Genomic DNA, 24,094 nt, shown 5'->3' on the forward strand with positions numbered 1-24,094 from the left:
CATCCTCAGCAAGCCTGGAAGAAGACTCGGGAGGAGGAAGAAGCAGGCACCTGAGGGACGTGATCCGAGACAACTACTCGAGTGCGAAACCTCTGCAGCAAAGCCTCGTCATCAGGGCAGACATAATCCGTCGGGTTAATATCAGGACAGGCCTCGTTCACGGTCCCAAGGGCCGTGTCCCAACCAGTCCTGAAAAACCCAGGGAAGACTGAGTCATCCCTTATCCTCATGGACTGGGTAAACTCCTCCGAGTCTAGATAGTTATCTATAGCCTTATCTTTCTCGGCCCGAAGCACCACCAGCTCGGTGTTAGACTCTTTGAACTCTTCCTCCTTACGCTTGAACTTCTTTTCTAGAGCAGCATACTTCTTCTGCTGCCTCCTGAGGGCATTGACGGCCTTGTCAGAAGCCCTCTTCCATGACTCGGCTTGCCTCACAGCGCCTTGAAAATAGGCATTAGACTGAAATGAAGCAATAAACAAAGATGTAAGGCAAGTAAATGCTACAAGTAAGAAGGATATATTCCAAGAAATAATCATACCGAGGCTAAGGACTGAGCTCCCATGAGCTTGATCCTCTCAAGGTTAGGAATAGCCACCACGTCCGTGAAGTCTTTGGGAGTAACGCCATGGTAAGACCAATCCAGGCGTGTTTCGTGGATCCAACCACGGTATCCCCTCGGCGGAAACCCCAGAGAGGCTGGAAGACGCCTATAGCAGCAGCAACATCAACAGCAGCAGTAATAGGAGCACTGTGACCCTCAGCTCCCTCAGCTGAAGCCTCCCCCATGGGCTCCTTGTGTTTCCGTAAGAAGATAGGCTCAGTAGCCTTTTCTCGAGTGTCAAGGCCTGCAAGCTGAGCCTTCTTCATCCTGGCAGTCTCCTCAATGGGAGGCACAGTGTCCTCGTTGATCTCCTTAGCAGCTGCAAAACAAGATAAAAAAACAAAATAAGTGGTGTCAATAATGCATGAAATGAAGTAAAATTGAGAAGGGAAGAAAAATACCCTGTTGAAAAACAGAGGATAGCCCCACATGGATGAGGGAGAAGTGCTCTAAAAGAGTCCAGCTGGTAGTAGTGTCGTCATCCCGGGTAAGCTCATTGTAAATAATAGTTTCCTCGGGAGTTAAGTGAATGGATTTGAGGCTACTATCACTAACCTTCTCGAAGGAAGATCTGAAGAGTGTGCCCCAGTCGCCATTCTCCCACCGTAACCCGACAAAACTATTCCTCCAATTTTGGTTATTATCGGGAATGGAGGCGCTGTTAAAGATATGCTTACACTTGGGCCTTTGTTTAACATAGACCAAACCATAAATACTGGAAGAACTGTTATAACACTGAAAAATCTTCCTAAAAACAGCTACAGACAGGGGAAAACCTTCCCTAAGGCAGCAAACCATAAAACATAAAATGTTCCTCCAAGCGTTTGGAGGAAGCTGACACGGGTTTATTTGTAAATCAGCTAGAAGGTGAGGAATGAAGGGATGAAAAGGGAACCTAAGCCCAGCATTAAGGGCATTTGTGTAAATAAAGAGGGTGTCAGGTTTCCAGTGGCAAGTACGGTCACCACCAAAAACTGGAACTAATCTAAGAGGAGGAAGAACGTTATAACATGCATTTAATTTATCGAAATCTATGTTGTGCCAAGTGTTACAATGATTAAAAGAGTCGAGATGTGCAGTGGAGGGATATTCATCCCCCTAGTGTTAATCATATCGATCAAAGACATGTATGAAGAACGGATCTCGATATCCTTACCTCGTTTTGAAGCCGAGGCTATCTTGGCCGCTCTCTCATAATTCTTGTCAGCCATTAATGAAAAGCTTGGAAAGACTTGAAAACCTTGAAAGGAACTTGGCCGGAAATTTGCAAAAATGAGGAAGGAGGAAGGAGAGGAGAGTGTTTGGAAGTTGGAAGAAATGAAATGAGAAGTGTGAAATCACACCCCCCACACCTCACTCTTATATAGCCCTTGGTAGGGCAAATTGGGCCTCAAAAAAGCCCATTTGAGCCCAAAAATGGAAGAATCTGGAATGTTCCAGAAAATTTTAGAAAAATTTTGGAAAATTATGGCAAAATCTGGAATAGTCTAGAAATTCCAGAATATTCTGGAAATTGGGCTTGAGAATTAAGGCCCAACCCAAGTTTAAACGGGACTTGAATAATGAAACCTAGAAAAAAACCCAATTCAAAATGGACCAAACCAATGGGCCAAGTGCAAAACCTAGATAAGCCTAGAAAAATGGGCCTAAAATTTTGTTTATTGAAGCCCAGCAAAAAGAGGGCTGCTGAAAACAGGCCCAAGAAAGGGGTTGGCCCAAAAGATTCCAGCCCAGACTTATGGCCCAAGTCCAAATATATGAAAATTACAAAAATATATGTCAAAAAGAAATATACTCTTGACCCAGTTCGACCAGAATCTACATCATATTCCTGATCGAAATACGTGAGGTCAAAATCCTGTCGATTAGGGCTGAAAAACAGGCTTAATTCGACCAGAATTGAGACTCATTCGACCAGGAAATACAAAGGAATTCTGATCGAAATTATTGAGGTCGAAATCATGTCGACCTAGGCAACCAAAAGATGGATAATTCGGTCAAAAACAGGGAATCCTGACCGAAAGGGAAGAAAAATCCTAGTAGAAAATCTCCTGCTCGAAAAATTCAAAAAAAAATATACAAGGCAAAAATCCTGGCCGAAATTCGACCAGGAATTGAGGTCGAATGCACCCTCCTCGAAATCCTGTTGACCAGGGCACAGTAGAGGCCAAAAGAGGGAGGAAAAAGAAGGAAAAAATGTGTTTTCTGAGAAAGAATTTTTTATTCTGAATATTTCCAGAAAATTAAGGAAATTCCTTAAAATATTTTCTGAAATATGTTAATATTTCTAGAAAATAAGGAATTAATCCAGAAAATTAAGGATAAATCCCAGAATTAAGGGAAAAATTCCTGGAAATTAAGGATAAATCCGAGAATTAAGGGAAAAATTCCTGGAAATTAAGGATAAATCCCAGAATTAAGGGAAAAATTCCTGGATACTAAGGAAAAATCGCAGAATTAAGGGAAAAAATCCTGGAAATTAAGGAAAAATCCCAGAATTAAGGGAAATTCTTGGAAATTAAGATAATTCCTAAATAAAAAGGGATGAAAGTAAATCATTGTAGATGTGTAGGTCGCTCCACACTTTACGCAGAAACGATACCCCGTAAGGGAACAAATGAACTTAACTTTTGTGAAACCTAGTCACTGTTTCCCATAAGTTGAGGGACAAATGATAGGGAATAAATAAATCCTGATTACGTAGTTAATGTTGTATTAATTACACCTGATTTGGGCTGCAAGACCCAATAAGAAGATGTATGACATTCAGACCAAAAAGGTCAACACATTGATCAGGCCTGATGGACCAGATCAGGCATGACGGAACAAAGAAGGGCCAAATCCCTGAATATTAATTAATTTCATAATTAATTAATAAGGTAGAAAAACAACTATTAAGATAAGTCCTTATGGAAATATAAATCCTTGTAGATTGGCCTCCAAGGAACCTCATGGGATAAGGAATCAGCTTCCTACTTCCTAGGACTCCAAAGTCCATTCTAATTCAGAGACTTGACAACCAAGTCTCCTATACCAAGTCCAATTCAAGGACTCCCAACATCTATATAAGGGGCCTCACCCCACATATCAGAACTACGTTTTTTGACTTGATCCTTGGCAATCAGCAAGGTACGTAGGCATCTTGTTAAGGCAGATTGAGTCACGAAACACAAGAGCAGTCAAAGCGAGCCTCGAAGCACACGTCCATTAGTAATAAATACAGCAATCATATACTTTAGTTTTTAATCTATAACATTTATAGTCGTAGTTTAATTTTTTTCTAAAGAGAATGAAAAAAATAGGACTTTAGGTGCACCTCTTTATAAATTCACCATCATTAAATAATATTTTAAACTTAGTTTTTTTAAAGTGAAACACTAATAAATAAATCGATTTAGTATATCTTCATAATTTTAACGAAACTTGTGACATCTCATGTCAAATTTTGAATATATTTAAATATTGGGTCAAGTTTCAGATGTAATAATATAAAACCACTCAGATAGTAATTTTAATACATAATATCAATTGACTTGATCGTATGAAAACCTCAAAAATATTATTTTTATTAATATAAAATATTATAAAATTTATCTTTATTGGTAAGATATTCTCATCGAGCTCGTAATTTAAATTTATTAAACCTATATAGTGATGATGTATTTTCGGCTGGGTCATGTAGTCAAATTTCGAGTATTTGTTCAAAATAGGTAAAATTCTGATTTTGAAGCTAGTAATTTTGATACATATTATCAATTGACTTGATTCTATAAAAACCTCAAAGATATTAATTTTTACCAACATAAGATATCACAAAACTTTTCTTTGTTGGTAAGATTTTCTAGGCGAACTCGTAATTTAAATTAAACCTAGGTAGTGACGTGGTATTTACGGGCAGGCCATTTAGTCAAATTTCGAGTATTTTTTGAAAAATGGGTCAATTTCTAATTTTCAATTCTAAATAAATCGAAATACGCTAATTATAAGTTATCTAAATATGTAGTACACATATATATTATTTATTTAAGCGTGTCTCTTTTCAACATATAAAAAATTTAATTATATGTATAATTTATTTTTTATTAAAAATACATATATTAAAAATGTATGTGACATACTTTTCAAATTAAAAATAGTTTAATAAATAAGAGATTGATCTGTTTATGTACTATGCTTAACTTTATATCTCAAATTGAATTGGCATATTATGTGTATGATAAAAACTCAATTAAAGTTAAATATTTAAAGTTAAATAAATTGGCGATATTTACGAAACTCACATATTATGTGTATGATAAAAAAACTCAATTAACTGTGGTGTAGTGGTAAGGTGATGTGTTTGTGAATGTAAGTACTCGGGTTCAATTCCTCCCAAAAACCTCTTTTATATAAATTTAAAGTACAGGGCTAAATTAGTCATTTCAATAAGACTTTTTAATCTCACGAATATTATCACCATGTTCTCTTATTATATATAGAAGAGATTAGTGTGTACTAAGTGAGTCACTTGGTAATTAACCCCATAATATATGAATTATCAGTTCAGTCTAAGGACAAAAGATTAAACATATATTGCATGTATAACAAGACATACAAGAGAGGAATAGATTAACTAAATTAAAAGGTGTAATAAAACAAAATATGTAACACGTGAAGGATGAGTATATAAACTTATAATTATAAAAACTTATAAGTCTAATGGAGTAGTTCACATTATTCTTGAGATGAAGCTCAGGTTGATCTGTTCAAGAGAATAGTGGTGATAGGGAATAAAATAAGGCCTGAGTATGTAATTAATATCACATTAATTATATCAGAATTGGGCTGAAAGTTAGGCCCATTCGAAAGGGCCCAAAACTCTAAATATTAATTAATTTCATAATTAATTAATAAGGGATAAGTCAGCTAATCAGATGAGTCCTAGTGGGGAAATAAATCATTGTAGATTGGCCTCCAAGGAACCTCATGGGATAAGAAATCAGTTTCCTATGTCCTAGGACTCCAAAGTCCATTCTAATTCTGAGACTTGCCCACCAACTCACCCCCCACAAATCAGAACTACATTTTTTGACTTAATCATTGGCAATCAGCAAGGTACGTAGGCATCTTGTTAAGACAGATCGAGTCACGAGACACAAGAGCAGTCAAATCGATCCTCGAAGCTCATGTACCCTAGTAATATATACAGCAATTAATATACCTTAGATTTTAATCCATAACATTTGGCGCCGTCTGTGGGAAAGCACAACAACAACCATGGCGAGAACACGGAGAGGAAGCAGCGCCCTTGAAGGAGGAACACCAGCGGGGACGACCCAAACAATTTTGTCAATAGTGGAGGTGCCTCCGCATTCAACCTATGCCGCCACCCAAGGAGGAGCCTAGGTAGGGGCAACTGAACCTCAACCTCAAGGGACGATTCCCCCGACTCCTCAAGGGACGAATCCCCAACTTCAACAGCTACATACATCTGTGAATTCTCGACCCGTTGGGTATGAGTATTCAACTATTGTGACCACTAACTCCCTTATGGGATGCCCCTTTACCCTGAGGCTAGAGGAAGTGGACATGCTGGATGGAGTGAAGCACGGGGGCAAACACCCCCTACATACAAGGTTTGGCTCCTATCCCGGAGGATCAGTAATTTTCTGGTCCTTATACTGAGAGAGACTCCGAATCTTCGGATGATGAAGTGGCCCCAAGAAGGAGACGTGTTGGCAAAGAGCCGATGCCTGATTGTAACCAACGTCCCAGGAGCACCCGAGGGACGAATCCCCAAGAAGTGCAGGAGAGAATCAGGGCTCATGAGGCTGAGATTGAAAGGCTGAAGCGCGACTTGGAGGCACACCAGGCACCCAGACCCCCACTACCACCTAGGGGGAGAAATCCTCCTTCAATCATAGACCTGGATGGTCCGTCACAAAGAAGGATTATAGTCTCAAGAGCTGATCCAAGAAATCTTCTTCCCCTTGGAGATCCTGATGATCCTACTCCACCATTCACTGAAGGGATAATGAGTGCCCATATCTCAAGGAAGTTCAAGATTCCCACTATCAAAGCTTATGATGGCACTGGAGATCCTGCTAATCATGTCAGGAAATTCTCTAATGTACTGTTATTGCAGCCCACGAATGACGCTATTAAGTGTCGGGCCTTTCCTCAAACCCTGTCGGGAATGGCTCAAAGATGGTATAGTCATTTGCCCCCGAACTCTATTGGGTCTTTTAGAGAATTAAGTCAGGCTTTTATTAAGCAATTCATCAGCGGGAGAGTGCATGATAAAATTTCAGCATCCCTCATGAGCATTGTGCAGGGACCAAAAGAGTCATTGAGGGACTATCTGAATCGTTTCACAAAGGAAGCTTTAAAAGTCCCGGACCTTGATGACAAGGTAGCTTTGATAACACTGCAACAGGGAACTAGGGACGAGTTCTTCAAGATGTCCTTGGCCAAGCGCCCCCCTGAAAGCATGTTACAGCTCCAAGATAGGGCCGGGAAGTACATCAAAGTGGAGGAGAGGATGAGGAAGACAGTAGTAAGTAACGAGCCCACTAGAGGCAAGAAGCAGAAAATTTGATGATTTTTTTTAAATATTAGTTGAACTTGTTAATCCTTTCAAAATATCTACTTATATTAATTTTTTTATTTTGATAGCATAACATGGATTAAATCAAATAGTACAATACATTATAGTTTTAACCTTTTTCAAATAATTGAAAATAGTTGTATAATATTTTCCAACACTAAATATTTTTCTTGTAAATTTATTATTGCTAATTTTAAATATATTTTTTTCAAAGTATTGAATTCTATAATTTTTCAAGTTTCTTATATATATATATGAGTTAAATTCTATTGAGTCCTTATTTTTAGTTGAATACGGGAGTCCATATATGTTCTACCAGTAAAATAGTATAAAAAATTTGTAAAATGTATTATACTATGAATCATACAAATATCACTAATTTAATAAATATCTTTCAAATCTCATACATTTGACAAGTTAAACATGCTGAACATATGATTTTTTAGAACATGATCAGTTTGAAAAACATACATATTCACATTGTAGAACACGTAAATATTTCAACTTGCTGAACATTAATGATGTAACACCACAAACACGATTATATCATGTAGTTTATTATTTTAGTTTTTAAATTATTAAAAACATAAGACCTGAACCATTAGATTGGATTGTAATATAAAATTAGGATATTGGACTTCAGAACTTCACCAAAAAATAGGGACTTTATGTATATGATTACTTATAATAACCATATCAAATTGAATAATATAAAATTTAGGATTTGTCTCACAAATATTTGAATATAAATATATCTTTAATTAAATAATGTAATAAATAAACTATTTTTTTTATGAAGAAGCATCAAATGTCTTACCATTATTCAAATATCATGTTAATGAAAATTATTAATTTTACTTTATAGTCGTAGTTTAATTTTTTTTCTAAAGAGAATGAAAAAATAGGACTTTAGGTGCACCTTTTATAAATTCACCATCATTGAATAATATTTTAAACTTAGTTTTTTTAAAGTGAAACACTGATAAATAAATTGATTTAGTATATCTTCGTAATTTTAACGGAACTTGTGACATCTCATGTCAAATTTTGAATATATTTAAATATTGGGTCAACTTTCAGATGTAATAATATAAAACCAATCAGATAGTAATTTTGATACATAATATCAATTGACTTGATCGTATAAAATCTCAAAAACATTATTTTTATTAATATAAAATATTATAAAATTTATCCTTATTGGTAAAATATTCTCATCGAGCTCGTAATTTAAATTTATTAAACCTAGATAGTGATGATGTATTTTCGGCTGGGTCATGTGGTCAAATTTCGAGTATTTGTTCAAAATGGGTAAAATTCTGATTTTGAATCTAGTAATTTTGATACATATTATCAATTGATTTGATTCTATTAAAAGCTTATAGATATTAATTTTTATCAACATAAGATATCATAAAACTTTTCTTTGTTGGTAAGATTTTCTAGGCGAACTCGTAATTTAAATTAAACCTAGGTAGTGACGTGGTATTTACGGACAGGTCATTTAGTCAAATTTCGAGTATTTTTTGAGAAATGGGTCAATATCTAATTTTGAATTCGAAATAAATAGAAATACGCTAATTATAAGTTATCTAAATATGTAGTACACATATATATTATTTATTTAAGTGTATCTCTTTTGAACATATAAAAAAATTAATTATATGTACAATTTATTTTTTATTAAAAATATATATATTAAAAATGTATGAGACATACTTTTCAAATTAAAAATTGTTTAATAAATAAGAGATTGATCTGTTTATGTACTATGCTTAACTTTATATCTCAAATTGAATTGTTCAAAGTTAACTCTACAAATATTTTAGTAATCTTATTTAAAGTTAAATAAATTATCGCTATTTACGAAACTCACATATTATGTTTATGATCAAAAAAAACTCAATTAACTGTGGTGTAGTGGTAAGGTGATGTGTTTGTGAATGTAAATACTCGGGTTCAATTCCTCCCAAAAACCTCTTTTATATAAATTTAAAGTACAAAGCTAAATTAGGCATTTCAATGAGACTTTTTAATCTCATGAATATTATCACCATGTTCTCTTATTATATATAAAAGAGATTAGTGTGTACTAAGTGGGTCACTTGGTAATTAACCCAAAAATATATGAATTATCAGTTCAATCTAAGGACAAAAGATTAAACATATATTGCATGTATTACAAGACATACAAGAAAGGAATAAGCTTAACTCAACTAAAAGGTGTAATAAAACAAAATCTGTAACATGTGAAGGATGAGTATGTAAACTTACAATTATAAAAACTTATAAGTCTAATGGATTAGTTCACATTATTCTGAAGATAAAGCTCACGTTGATCTGTTCAACAGAATAGTGGTGATAGGGAATAAAATAAGGCATGAGTATGTAATTAATGTCGCATTAATTATATCAGAATTGGGCTGAAAGTTAGGCCCATTTGAAAGGGCCCAAAACTCTAAATATTAATTAATTTTGTAATTAATTAATAAGTGATAAGTCAGCTGATAAGATGAGTCCTAGTGGGGAAATAAATCATTGTAGATTGGCTTCCAAGGAACCTCATGGGATAAGGAATCAGTTTCCTACTTCCTAGGACTCCAAAGTCCATTCTAATTCTGAGACTTGCCCACCAAGTCTCCTAACCCAAGTCCAATTCAAGGACTCCCAACATCTATATAAGGGGTCTCACCCCCCACAAATCAGAACTACATTTTTTGACTTGATCATTGGCAATCAGCAAGGTACGTAGGCATCTTGTTAAGGCAGATCGAGTCGCGAGACACAAGAGCAGTTAAATCGAGTCTCGAAGCTCACGTATCCTAGTAATATATATAGCAATTAATATACCTTAGTTTTTAATCCATAATATTTGGCGCCGTCTGTGGGAAAGCACAACAACCATGGCGAGAACACGGAGAGGAAACAGCGCCCTTGAAGGAGGAACACCAACGGGGACGACCCAAACGATTTCGTCAACAGTGGAGGTGCCTCCGCATTCAACCTATGCCGCCACCCAAGAAGGAGCCCAGGTAGGGGCAACTGAACCTCAACCTCAAGGGATGATTCCCCCGGCTCCTCAAGGGACGAATCCCCAACTTCAACAGCTACATACATCTGTGAATTCTTGACCCGTTGGGTATGAGTATTCAACTATTGTGACCACTAACCTCCTTATGGGATGCCCCTTTACCCCGAGACTGGAGGAAGTGGACATGCTGGACAGAGTGAAGCACGGGGGTAAACTCCCCCTACATACAAGGTTTGGCTCATATCCCGGAGGATCAGGAATTTTCTGGTTCTTATACTGAGAGAGAATCTGAATCTTCGGATAATGAAGTGGCCCCAAGAAGGAGACGTGCTGGAAAATAGCCGATTCCTGATGGTAACCAACGTCCTAGGAGCACACGAGGGACGAATCCCCAAGAAGTGCAGGAGAGAATCAGGGCTCATGAGGCTGAGATTCAAAGGCTGAAACACAACTTGGAGGCACACCAGGCCCCCAGACCCCCACTACCACCTAGGGGGAGAAATCCCCCTCCAATCATAGACCTGGATGGTACGTCACAAAGAAGGACTGTAGTCTTAAGAGCTGATCCAAGCAATCTTCTTCCCCTTGGAGATCCTGATGATCCTACTCCACCATTCACTGAAGAGATAATGAGTGCCCATATCTCAAGGAAGTTCAAGATGCCCACTATCAAAGCTTATGATGGCACTCGAGGTCCCGCTAATCATGTCAGGACATTCTCTAATGCACCGTTGTTGCAGTTCGTGAATGACGCTATTAAGAGTCGGGCCTTTCCTCAAACCCTGTTGGGAATGGCTCAAAGATAGTATAATCGTTTGCCCCCGAACTCTATTGGGTCTTTCAGAGAATTAAGTCAGGCTTTTATTAAGCAATTCATTAGCGGGAGAGTGCATGATAAAAGTTCAGCATCCCTCGTGAGCATTGTGCAGGGAGCAAAAGAGTCCTTGAGGGACTATCTGAATCATTTCACAAAGAAAGCTTTAAAAGTCCCGGACCTTGATGACAAGGTAGCTATGATAGCACTGCAACAGGTAACTAAGGACGTGTTCTTCAAGATGTCCTTTGCCAAGTGCCCCCCTGAAAGCATGTTGCAGCTCCAAGATAGAGCCGGGAAGTACATCAAAGTGGAGAAGAGCATGACGAAGACAGTAGTAAGTAACGAGCCCACTGGAGGCATGAAGCATAAAACTGATCTGGAATATATTGCTAAGGACAACTGTAACACCCCCAGATCCGGGGTCGGGGATCCGGGTCGTCACAGTCTTTCTTTCCACAATATCACTTCACTTAATTAATAATAAATAACCTTATGCTGTGACCCCACACTAACACACACCACAACCCGTTATAGTCTCAGAGATGAAATTTAAATAAGTACAAGTCTTTGAATCCACAATTTAAAAGTTATTACAACCCGAAATGATTACTTGATAAATTTACAGTTAATTGCCATTATCTGCCACAAGTTATAATTATACATAATTGATTCTCAAAAGTAGAATGCCTGATCTACCAATAGATCTACCTCTGCAGCTATAGCAGCCACAACATCATCGGGAAGACGCGGGACGCTTCCCACGCGCTTGCGCTGGGTCTGCTGGAGTCTGGCCATCTTTCCTAACTGTTGTTGTGTGATGAAGAAATAAAGCAAGAGTGAGCCTTACAGCTCGCAAGATAATATATAGTGATAATAATAATATAAGTATCTAAATGGATACTTACTAGAATCTTTTATCGTGTGTAAGATAATTACTAGTATATACTTACTAGTATATGAGCCTTCTCATAGTACTCATGAAAGTCTTGGTCAAAAGAAATGAACCAAGTTTGATATCTTAATGCGATGAAGTCGCAAAATATTCAGTATATATATATATACATATACATACTTTTCAAAATATTGGAAGTCCTCTTCCATGCATAATACACACAAAGTTCCAGTTTATAACTGTATATATAAAAAAAATATCGTTGCAAGGTGATCTCATATATCTAACCTTGTCTCAACGTTTTTCCGAAAATCTTTGTCATTCATAAGACAATCATTAACTAGATATAAGTTTCAAAGATGAAGTTACAAGATACCCCAATATACTTATATCTTTCCCAAATACTACTTGAACTACCACCGTTCAAGTTATAATTAGTTTTAAGAAAAACATCCCATAGATGAGAGCACAAGTTAAGACTTGAATAGATTCAATCTTTGAAATATTATTGAACGAAAAAGTTATGAGATACTTTATTTAGTCCCGATATATATATATCCACATATATATATATCTCTAAAACATTTCCTGGAACCTCTGTTATGTAAAGTATGAACAGAGTTTGAAACATCCAATGAATTTTGGAAAGGAAAAGAATTTTGGCATAAACCAGATATCTTGCTGATCAGGCAAAGATACCCATTAGTAACCTTTTCTACTAGTAGATGGACGAATTCCCCACTGGTCATCACCCTGGCCGCATTAGGACCTATGTTGGACTGCCACTCAGCCACTTATGCATTTGATGGACTCCCACTGAGCCACTTACACTATCATGGACGCCCACTGAGCCCATGTTGCTTATGCCGACTCAATAGATGGACTTACTTCCCGAACGTTGGGTAAGTAATCAATTCATTTACCAAAACTGCAACCTTGTTGCGAATATAAAATACACCACAGAGCCGGATCCCTCAGGTTTTAAGCGAGTATTTAAATCCCCTTAAAAAGGAAGATCTTAAATATAAAAAATGAGTTTTGGGATCCGCTCTAACTTTTAAAAATCATTTTGAAGACTCGAAAACACTTTATAGAGTGTTTGGAGTAAAGCTGATTTAATGAAGTAAATCAGTCCCCAGAATATTTAGAAAATGACTGAATATTATTAATTAAATAATATTCCCATAAAGAATAATCTTTATAAAAATAATTGAAGTAGAAGTATTAAAATTTATACTTGAAACGAGTATTAAATAACCAAAGATATACTTATATGAAAGTATTATCTTCATTTGAATAATCGAAAATAAGTTTGATTATCGAAACATTATTCTTTAATAAAATACAGAATATATCTCAGCAAATAATCGGAGTCATAGATCCTCAAATGAATATTCAAATAATATTCATTAAATAATATAAACTGAGTCATAAGCCCTCGAATGAATATTCAAATAATATTCAAATAATAAAATAAACTGAGTCATAAGCCCTCGAATGAATACTCAAATTAATATTCAATTAAGTAAAATAAAGATATCGAATAAACCTTATTCGATCCATAGTTTTAAAAACTATATCCATATATATATAAATATATATATATATAATATACTCGGGAACATCGACTCCCGGTTTAGAAATATGTTCACCTTTTATCCCCTATACTAAGGGTATACGCAACTACTTGCTTATTTCTAGCATAGGTATTATGCAACTATAAGCATTGAAACCAACAGATATATAAATCAAGAATACGAAACAGGCATGCATATATATACCATATCAGCATGCTTCAATATATCGCAACATTTGCTAATTAACCAACATGCATCTATCGCAAGATAATGCATATACATATATTCATCACAACAACAGTATAACGGGTAGAAAACTTGCCTGAGCGACTGGGGGTTACGAATGGCTCGGGACGAGTCTGGTAACCTATAAGCAACAAGTAAGTTGGAATTAAACCAAAGTCACTTGTAAATCTATACTTTAACTAACTTAGACTCTAACGCTTGTTTTGCGCTCACTGATTCGCTTAAGTCACTCAGGTGCCCTTGGCTCCACCATTTTTAATAATTTAACCTTTACGAGTTTTAAAGCGATTCCTTCGCGAGTGTCTTACCAACTGCCTAACACACTTACCATAAATGTTTCATACATTAATTAACCCTTTTTGGTCTTTAACCTATGTTTCAAAGTAAGGCGAGGGGAAAAGTTTCGTTCGCAAAACGCCGTTACTTGAAACGGTCGTTTCTCCTAAACCGTGCCTCGGAATCGAACGAACTACATATCAAAACGAAGCTCGTAACATGAGCTATCTAAACATGGCAGTGGTCATAATCTAGCAGGGGGTTCTCGGGTCCTAATGTTATGCACAAAAACAGTCTACAGAAAATCGGACGTTACGACGGCTATGTTTACGCGATTTCCCAAATTTTTAAACCATTCAATACCAACCACAAATCAACCCCAATTCAATCATACAACCAATATTCCTCCAAACCACATCATAACAGCCCCAACAAATCCACATTAACCATTTATACTTATTCCTCACATGAACTAAAAGCTTTACTTAGGTTCTTTAACTAATTACCAAGATTTACAACTCCAACAATGCAACAAAACCAACTAATCTCTACAAACTCAACCAAACTTCAACCAATCAAGCATCATGCTTCACATATGCTATATCAAACACATTCAATCCTAATTACTCAAAACTAAAGCTAGGGTTTGTAGTTTATACCTTCCTTGGAGAGTGGAGAATCAAGAGAATGGCTTGGAATCACCTTTAAAGCCCTTATCCAAGCTTAATCTAAACAAAACTTCAAGAACACAAATTTTAGTTCTTGAAAACACTATTCACCATCTTCTTTCATGATTTATAGAAAAAGATTGGCTTGGAATTAGAAGCTTAAACTTATAGGAAGTATGTAACTATCCATGGGGAAGCTTAGATAATTACCTTGCTAAATAGTAAGTGGAGGAGCTTGGACTTCCCATTTCTTAAGAAAGAAGCCGAGAGCTTCATGAAGAAATGGAGGATTTGGTGTTTTGTGATTTGTTTTGCTTGGTTTCTAGGTTTTTGTTTTGTTTGATTTAGTCAATTACCTTGTTGCCCTTGAATTTGTGTGGTTAAAAAGTCACCACATCTCCTTCCTTTCTTGTCATGCTTGTGTCATCCTCATGATGTCATCCTCCCTTCCTTGTCCTCTTTCTATTGGTTGGATGACATCATTCCCACTAATCCCTTTGATTAACTTCCTAATCGTTTGACTAATGACCGCTGATCTGTTATACAGTTCGCTTAACTTTCGTTCTCGTTTATCGTTTGAGGGATCATACCCGGGATCTTATTACTTAGGTTCCCTTAACCTTTCTCAATATATTATATTCCTTTTATGATCCTCTCCTATAATCCTTTAATTTAAATCCTTTTTATCCTGTTACCTTATACTCAATTCTTTCCGTATCTAGTGGATTTCCGGGAAAAATCAAAGTGTTCGGAATTGGATTCTGGCGATCTTTACATACACTTATATACCATATAGAGTACTAATAAAATCTCAGAATATCCATAACAGAACCCCTACATAGTGTGGCATGAAAAGTTTTCTCGTTCAGCAAAAACACTATTCATAAGGGTTTCAAAATTTCTCAAAAATTGGGGTTATTACAACAACTATCCTAGAACTGAGCAAACCCTGATTCAACCCCGAAGAAGGGAGGGCTTGGGCAAAATTTCACTGAATATGCTAAGCTGAATGCTCCCAGAAGCCAGATCTTGATGGAAATCGAGAAAGATCGAGATATTCGTTGACCTAAACCCTTGAAGGCTGATCCTACCAAGCTAGATAAGAGCAAATATTGCAGATTTCACAAAGATGCTGGGCATGACACCGATGAGTGTAGACAATTGAAATATGAAATAGAGTTTCTCATTCGAAAAGGAAGATTGAATAAGTACACCGGAGATGGAGGAGATAGGAACAATAATGGAAGAAAGAACTTTGAAGATCGTAGGAGGGACCAAGACGATCAGGGGCGGAATCCCCAGCCTAGGGAACCGGTTATAAATGTATTTTTTGGAGGACCGCGACCCCGAGGGCCTGTGATAAACACAATTTTTGGAGGACCAACTGCTGCTGGATTATCCAGGAACTCCAGAAAAGCATATACCAGAGAGGTTATGCATATTGTTGGGGAAGCCCCGAAGAGGGTCAGGATAGGAATAACAATGGCATTTGATGATTATGACTTGAAAAGTGTGAAATTTCCTCATTATGACCCGCTGGTCATAACACCAAGAATAGGGAACAGCCCGGTGAAGAGGCTCCTTGTAGATAATGGTGCTTCAGTGGATATCTTGCTCCATGATACCTTTTTAAGGATGGGTTATAATTATTCTCAACTAACCCCGACCGATATGCCAATATATGGATTTGCATGAGTGGAATGCCCCGTAGAAGGGATAATTAAGTTGCCAACAACCATAGGTCAGGAACCAAGGCAAGCAACACAGATGTTGGACATTGTGGTGGTGAAGGCTAGTTCAACCTATAATGCAATCATGGGAAGAACAGGAATACATGCCTTCAAGGCAGTCCATTTTTCTTACCATTCAGTTATGAAGTTTCCCACCCAGAATGGGATTAGAGAAGAGAGAGGGGATTAAAAAATGGCTACGAGTTGTTATGTGGCCTCTCTGAGGGCAGATGGAGTTGGGGGGCAGGTTCTGCCTATTGAAGATCTGGATATCCGTGAGAATGATGAGAAAAGAGGGAAGCCAGCAGAAGACATGGTTTCGATTCCTTTGGCTCCTGAGGATCCTGAGAAAGTGACATTTGTTGGAGCCACACTAGAGGAGCCCCTTAGAGGGAAGTTGGTGAAATTTTTGCAAGAAAATAGTGATGTGTTTGCATGGTCGGCAGCTGATATGCCAAGCATAGACCCGGAACTGATTACTAACAAGCTGAATGTGGATCTGAATCGGAAGACCGTGAAGTAAAAGAAAAGAAGTTTTGCTCCAGAGAGGCAAGAAGCTATTAAACAAGAAGTAGAGAAGCTCTTAGAGGCTGGTTTCATTGAAGAGATCCAGTTTTTGGAATAGTTAGCGAACCCTGTAATGATGAAGAAGTCAAATGGAAAATGGAGAATGTGTGTGGACTTCACTGATCTAAATGATGCATGCCCAAAGGACTGTTTCCCATTGCCAAGGATATATACATTAATAGATGCTACTGCTGGACATGAGATGCTGAGCTTCATGGATTGATTCAGTGGATACAATCAAATCAAGATGCAAAAGGACGACATCCCAAAGGTATCATTCATCACTGACTTTGGTGTTTAATGTAATCTTGTTATGGCATTTGGTATAATATCCGGGATATATCGTGTAATTATTTTGCTAATAAATAGTTATTATATGTATTCAGTATCTATTCTGTGAATTATTTGTTAAGTGTTAAATGTGTTTGAATGTTTAAAAATGTTATTAATTAAGTATTTCAATTTTTATATGTTCCAAATAAAATATAGATAATTGTCATATCTTCCTAATTATTTTTATGTTGATTTATGAATTTATAGGAATCATATGGATTTTATAAAATCTTTTTTTCCGGGTATTTAAAACCTATTTTATAAAAACAGGAACCAACCGACGTCATTCGTTTTTACGTTTTTATAACCCGAAACTTTTCCGAGAACTCCTTCCTAACCTAATTGCAATATTCCGAGCATTTTCCATGTTTTGACTTTTTCGATCCGGCGTACGGTTTGTCGTGCGCGGGTCCCGGCGTAACATTTTCGATACAATATTCGTTTCGATAAATCAATAAAACTCGTATTTTCGATAAACGGGAGCTTTTTATTAAACTATCACAATTATCACCACGTAATACGTGTAACCAGGCGCTGGGACAAAGACCGCAGTACAAATTGTACTGATTTGGATAATTATCTCGAAAATCGGTACCGTTTGGATCAGCTTTTATAAATAAACGTACCGTTTTATATCCGGAATGATCCAACGGGATACTAATTTCCCGTAATTATAAATAGCCTCTACCGTATTTTATTTTATACAGAAAATCATTTGAAGTTAGCTAAATATATAATTTTCAGAGAAAATACTTTATATCCATAGTGTTCTTCGTGTTCTTCGTGTTCTTTGCAATCAAACAAGGATTTAAAGGCGTTATTGGAATCCGATGGAGGCGTATGAGTAGTCGAATTAAAGCCCTAATCATGCTCTATCTGATTACGCAAGCAAATCAATCAAAGGATTGGTAAATGTTAATTTCACTTTTTAGGGTTTAACACTCGAATTAGGATTTTTGTTTTTAATGATTGTTTGGGTGTTTTGATGTTATAAGTAGTTTTATCTGTTAAATTGCAATCGATTCGGGTATATAGTTGGATGGACTTTTGATTCTTCTTTTCTATGATTCTTGATGATTGGTTGTTGATGTGAGTGATTGTAATAGATTCGTATGAGCTTGGGCTTCATTTTCTAATCAATTCGATCGAGTTTTGGTTCGTAATTCTGGAAAGTTGAGGTCGACCGGAAGAGTTGCGAGCTCGTCGGTGTTTATGTCTTTAATTGCCGGATTTCTTAACTCTGTTGCTTATCTGAGTTGATATGGAGATCGTTGAGTTGCTGTGATGTGGTTTTTGTCATTGGGATTAAAAGAGGATGTTCACAGCTTATTTCAGCCGGGGAAATGGCTTCACCGGAGTCGGTGACACTCGCCGGAAAACTGGGTAATCCCAGAATCCGGTCGGTGCTCATACCGACCCGGATTGATTCTTCATGACCCGATTGGATAACCCGGGTTTAATTCCCTTGCCCCCATTTGCAATTACTGAAATCTGTTACTACAAATTCTATTTAAAAATTTAATTAAAATTCTTTTTTTAATTCTAAAAAAATTCATTTTTAATTCCAAAAATCATAATTTTAATTCTGAAAAATTATTTTTAATTTAAAAAAAAAATTAATTATTTAATTAATTAATTTTAGTTAATAATTAATTAATTAATTAGTCAATTAATTTAAATATTTATTTATCAATTAATTTAATTAGATATTAATTGATTTTAATTGATTATTTAATTGGATTTAATTATTTAAAATTGATTTAAAAAAATTCCGAAAAATAGTTTCGAGCTTTAAAATATTATTTTAAATTGTTTTCAAGGCTCGATAATTATTATAGAATTGTTTTGAAGCCAGATTTGGCCAACTGAACCTTGTTTATTACTCTAAAACCGATCCAACGACCCGTTTTAATTCTTTAAAATGTTTTAAAAATCATTTTAAATACCCGAAAGCCTGTTTATGACCCGAGACTTCTTTATAAATGATATGTCATTGATTATTTGACGTGTTATGTGTTATATGTGACTTGCTGGATTGATTGTCGTTCTATATGTTCGGTGATTACTCGTTTATAGGATAACTTTCAATCCGTTAATCGGATTTGGGTGAAATGAAGGGTAGATAGAAGTATATGTCGAATAAAATCGTATGAGTTAAATATTGATAAATACTTATGATTCCTAGCAGAGTAAGCAAGGCGTAGTAAAGGGAAGCAGGTGATCAGAAAATGGAATCGACATGTAGAAAATACAGCAAGTGATCAGAAAGTAGAATCGAGGCATAGGATAAGTAGACAAGTGGTTGTTGAAGAGAGTCATTTGACGAATACAAGTGAAATTGGAATCGATTGTGATAAGGCAAGTACTTCTAAACCTTTTTCGAGATATAAAGCAAATATTTCTAAATTCTCTTGTGACATACTGTTAATATTCAAAATAGCTCTGTTTTATATTGTAAATACTTTAAATCCTTCAGCCTTGAACCTGAGCCACATCATTTGATCTTTGAGCCGTAAGCCTTATTCTTTGTAAACCATTTCTTGTTGATTTACCAGATACTAACCCACACAAATACGATACTACTCCACAAATATATATCCATCATATACTAAACACTGGAACAGAATTATTACACATACAGAAACTTTTATACTCAACCATACCTGGATATATCAAAGTGCTAAAACCTTATAAAAACCATATTCATCTAATACCCGATTATCCTACTGGCTGGAGGCTACTTCTTTTATATACTTTGACATACCCTTTCGGTAACCATGAATTTTTACCATGCTCTTTTACAAATGTTTTATTGTTATTGATTATGATTTAATTTTATTGAACTCTATTGTTTATCATATTAAAATCCTTTAGAATTGGATAGCTTTTTTTATATGGACCAGATTCGTGGTCAGACCATATCGATGGTCAAGTTAGGCCAATGTGTGCCTTGGATCCAGTAGTTAGAGCAGTGCTGTGTGCTTTGCTCGGGGTTAGTGCGTGACTGATCAGCAGCCTAACCTTGGTTTTAAAAACTTAAAAATGAATATCCAATTCTATTAGTTGTTTAACAAGAAATTTGATTCCTTTGAATCATCTCGTTTGATCATTGTTTAACCTCAGTTATTGCCATTATGACTTGCTGAGCTAGTTAGCTCACTCTTGCGAATCTTTTTATATATTTTACAGTTAAGAAGGATATGGATGATAATGAAGTTCTTCAGTCCAAAGTGCGCGCTAGGATTCCAGATTATGTTGGATCGAGCTAGCAAGAGCCTAACACAGTAGTGAGATAGTAAGATTGTAAGAATAATTTCATTATCAGTTGTAAGTTAAATTAGTTGGGATTTGATACGTTGTAATAAAAATTAAGGTTGTGGCTTGTTTTCATACTTTAACCTGTTGCGATCCGTGGTTATGTACAGCAGGGTCATTACAAATAATATTTCTTATTTAGGTTTATATATTGTATATGTGTTGTGGACCCCAAACTTCTGACCCGGGTTTGGAGGGCGCCACAGGTTGGTATCAGAGCTACAGGTTATATGTCACTGAAACAAGCCTAGATTGTCGGGGATGGGTAGAGGGTTAGGATTAGGAATAGGAAATTGAAAGATAGGTCATCATGAGGTTGAGTGCAACTGTATAGTAGGTCTCCGGCACGGTTCGTGTTGCGATTCGGGATTCTTAACTAGCGACGTGATATGCAGGCAACGGAAATGGCAGATCCTGATTTCCTTGCATCAACCGATTGTTTGGAGCTTTCCGTTTAAGGATCATCATCTTCTCTCAGATTCGATTTACGCCTTGTTCCTCCATCAGTATTAATGGTATTACCTTCTATTATGACAATTGCGCTTTTCCAAGTTATTCAACGCTATTCTATCATCTCTCAATATGAGACTACCTATTCAAGAACCTTCATTTGCTTATTCTTGTTCTTTTGAACATTCAACTATGAGTGTATCTTTTCTGTTTACTATACACCATATTCTATATCCTCAGTTTAAAAACATTTCCAATGAAACAACAGTATTTGCGAGAAGGGACACGATAGCTGTAGTAAATGGTGAGTATTGAGATACAAATTAAGGTGAGAAGGAGTTTAGAAAGAAGATTCAAGTATTCTGGAGAATGGCTGTTATCAGGTTACAAGAAGCTATTAGTAATTAGGCCACTCATGACTAGCTTGTGAAATGGAGTAGATAAGTGTTGAAGAGAGAGAGTTAGAGGAGATTAGGGATCTGAAGATTTCTTGAAATTAATGGTGTTGTAATGATGTGATATATATTTTAACAAGATGATGTGACATTAGCTGACTTGTTGACTATTGGATAGTCTGTTCCACTTAATGATTACAAAGTGGTTAACGGGAATACTACCAGTATGGGAGCCTTAATGTGAAGCTACGAATAAGATAACGTGCAACGGCAGCGGAAGTTTTCATTGATTACGGAAAGTAATAGACCCCAATGAAGGAGAGGAGATAAATGGAAGTGAATGGACCTTTGAGTGATCGTTCTTTAACTTGGTATTTGGTCATAAGAAGGACAACAACCAACTCATACAGTAAGGACAACCGGAGGTGTGATTTTTAAAATTTTCAAAATTTTCAACAAGTTTTCGAAAAAGATTTTCCTTATAAAATTTCTAAAAGCCTTTTTGGAATAAAATAAGTTTTAAACATCGGTTGTCAAGTTACTACTTGAGTTTCTTGTTTGTCAAAAGACTCGGATTAGCTGAAAGGATATTATTTTAGATTTAGTATTGTTAATTCAGAGGACGAAGTAATCCGTGATTATGAGGAAGTTGGTTATTCCTAACAGAAATGTACAAATATTGTTTGATAAGATTAACAACAGAACTAGCGTACGGAGTAACTATTCATCCAATTACTGGGATTATCAGAAATTCAAGGAATTCATGGATTTAATGGAAGCCTGAGCATGACCGAAGAAGCTTGGGAAAATTTTCAGACTTTTCTAAAGAAAGAATATTATTAATAAAATGATCGCTATGTTGAATGATTCATGGTTATTCCAAATTAAAAAGAGGAAACTTAAGGTTATCTGATAAGAACGCCATTATGATCGAATTGTTAAAATATTATACGTGTAGGTGCGACGTTACAGACGCGAGACTTAACAAGTAAGAATCTACCATAATGCTTAGTTGTGAAGGCATTTTAGCATACTTCTAAAGTTGTTATGTGATACAATTGGAAAATGATCGAGCAAGCTCGAAAGATAAATACAAGTGAAATGTGGATGATAACCAATGGTATCATTCTCGTCTTCAATATTACAGCGTATATTCCGTTTTAATTCCTAAAATGTCTAAACTCCTTTTCTTAATAAATTCTTTTTGATGATATCAAAACAGAGGATTTTGCTTTCCTTTCCAAATTCAATTGTTCCCCTCAAGTTTTGCTTTCTGATTGGGACAAACAGTGTTATGATGAGACACTTTATCGGAATGACGAAGAGTCGGGTGGGACGCCACCTAATCATGTGCTGTATGCCATACGGTATGAAAGACTGGTCATCTTAAGTACTAATGTGGTTGTCTCATTCATATTCAAATTATTACTTCTTCTTTCTTTTCAACTCTAAGTTTATTAAAATTATGAATCCTTCTAGTTGTTTCGTTGTACCGTTGTTCTTTGCGAGAGCTTTTCAAACAAAAGTCAACGTATTATACCCCCAGCGGGCAAAGTCTCATTTACCTCTCATGCATGGAAAGGAAACAAGGGCATATAGTGAGAATTGCAAATCACTGGCCCTAGCCAGGGATGCATTACGAGTCAAGGGAATCTACTTCAATAAGGAATATGTCTCCGAGAACGAGAATTTGCGATTTTCCTGAGAAATATGTTGTTTAGAATATGGATGTGATGACATGGAAGATTATTGCGGATACCTTATGCGTTAAAGTATTAAAAGATGTGGGAGCAATTTGATCGCATATCTCTCAAGGTTTTATTGATAAGATGAATTATCTTGTCGAATCAATAAGTTTATGACTAAATGACTAGCAAGTTAAGAATGTGCAGTTATTGAATAAGTAAGTACCAATGGCGGAATCGATATTTCTGGCAATAAGTTGTGAAGAACTGATATCATTTAAGATAAGAGGATTTGACATTATTCTAAGGAGTGGATTAACTATTCAAGTGTGATGCCCAGGTAGACCGTCGTGATGAAAGATGGTTTTGAAGACGCCAAATGAGAACATGAAAAAGTTTAAAGGACAAAGGAAAGTAAAGAACTTGTTAAGAATGATTTAAGATTACAGTGACCAAAATATAAGTGCTATGGCGATTATAAATAAGAGTTAGGAGCAAACCAAACTTAAAGATTTTACAGTCTCAAGATATGTTTTCAGACGAGTTACCAATATTTCCTTTAGATAAAGAAAATGCGTTTATGATTGATTTAGCACCTGAAATGAAGCCAGTGTCCAAAGCCCCGCACAGAATGGCACCAGATAAAATAAAGGAGTTACCAGAGCAAACGTATGAGGTAATTAAAAGAAAAGGCAACTAGACCTAGCGTACCCCCTAGAGTGCACCGACAAGATGTGTTAATAAGAAAAATGGAAGTGTGAGATTATGTGTTAGCGAAAGCTCAACAAGCTTACTCTCAAGCGCAGAAATCTGTCACCTCGAACCAATGATTTGTTTAACTAAATGAACGAAGCAAGGTATTTTTATAAGATTGATTTAAGACTGGGTATATTACCAAGTGAAGATTGAACTTATGGACATA

At 36.1% G+C, this 24,094-nt stretch overlaps 1 protein-coding gene across 1 annotated transcript in view; it reads right to left on the reverse strand.

Moving 5' to 3' along the window:
- Positions 1-456: 456 nt before the first annotated feature.
- Positions 457-24,094, reverse strand: part of LOC141685529 (uncharacterized) — a 47,137-nt gene continuing 23,499 nt past the window's right edge. The window contains exons 3-4 of the mRNA XM_074490623.1: positions 690-923; positions 457-461 (exon numbers count right to left, since the gene is read on the reverse strand). Coding sequence (XP_074346724.1) covers positions 457-461; positions 690-923 — 239 coding nt within the window. The remainder of the gene's footprint in view (positions 462-689; positions 924-24,094) is intronic.

The sequence above is a fragment of the Apium graveolens genome, chromosome 9 (assembly GCF_009905375.1).
Source record: "Apium graveolens cultivar Ventura chromosome 9, ASM990537v1, whole genome shotgun sequence".
Taxonomy (NCBI): Eukaryota; Viridiplantae; Streptophyta; class Magnoliopsida; order Apiales; family Apiaceae; genus Apium; species Apium graveolens.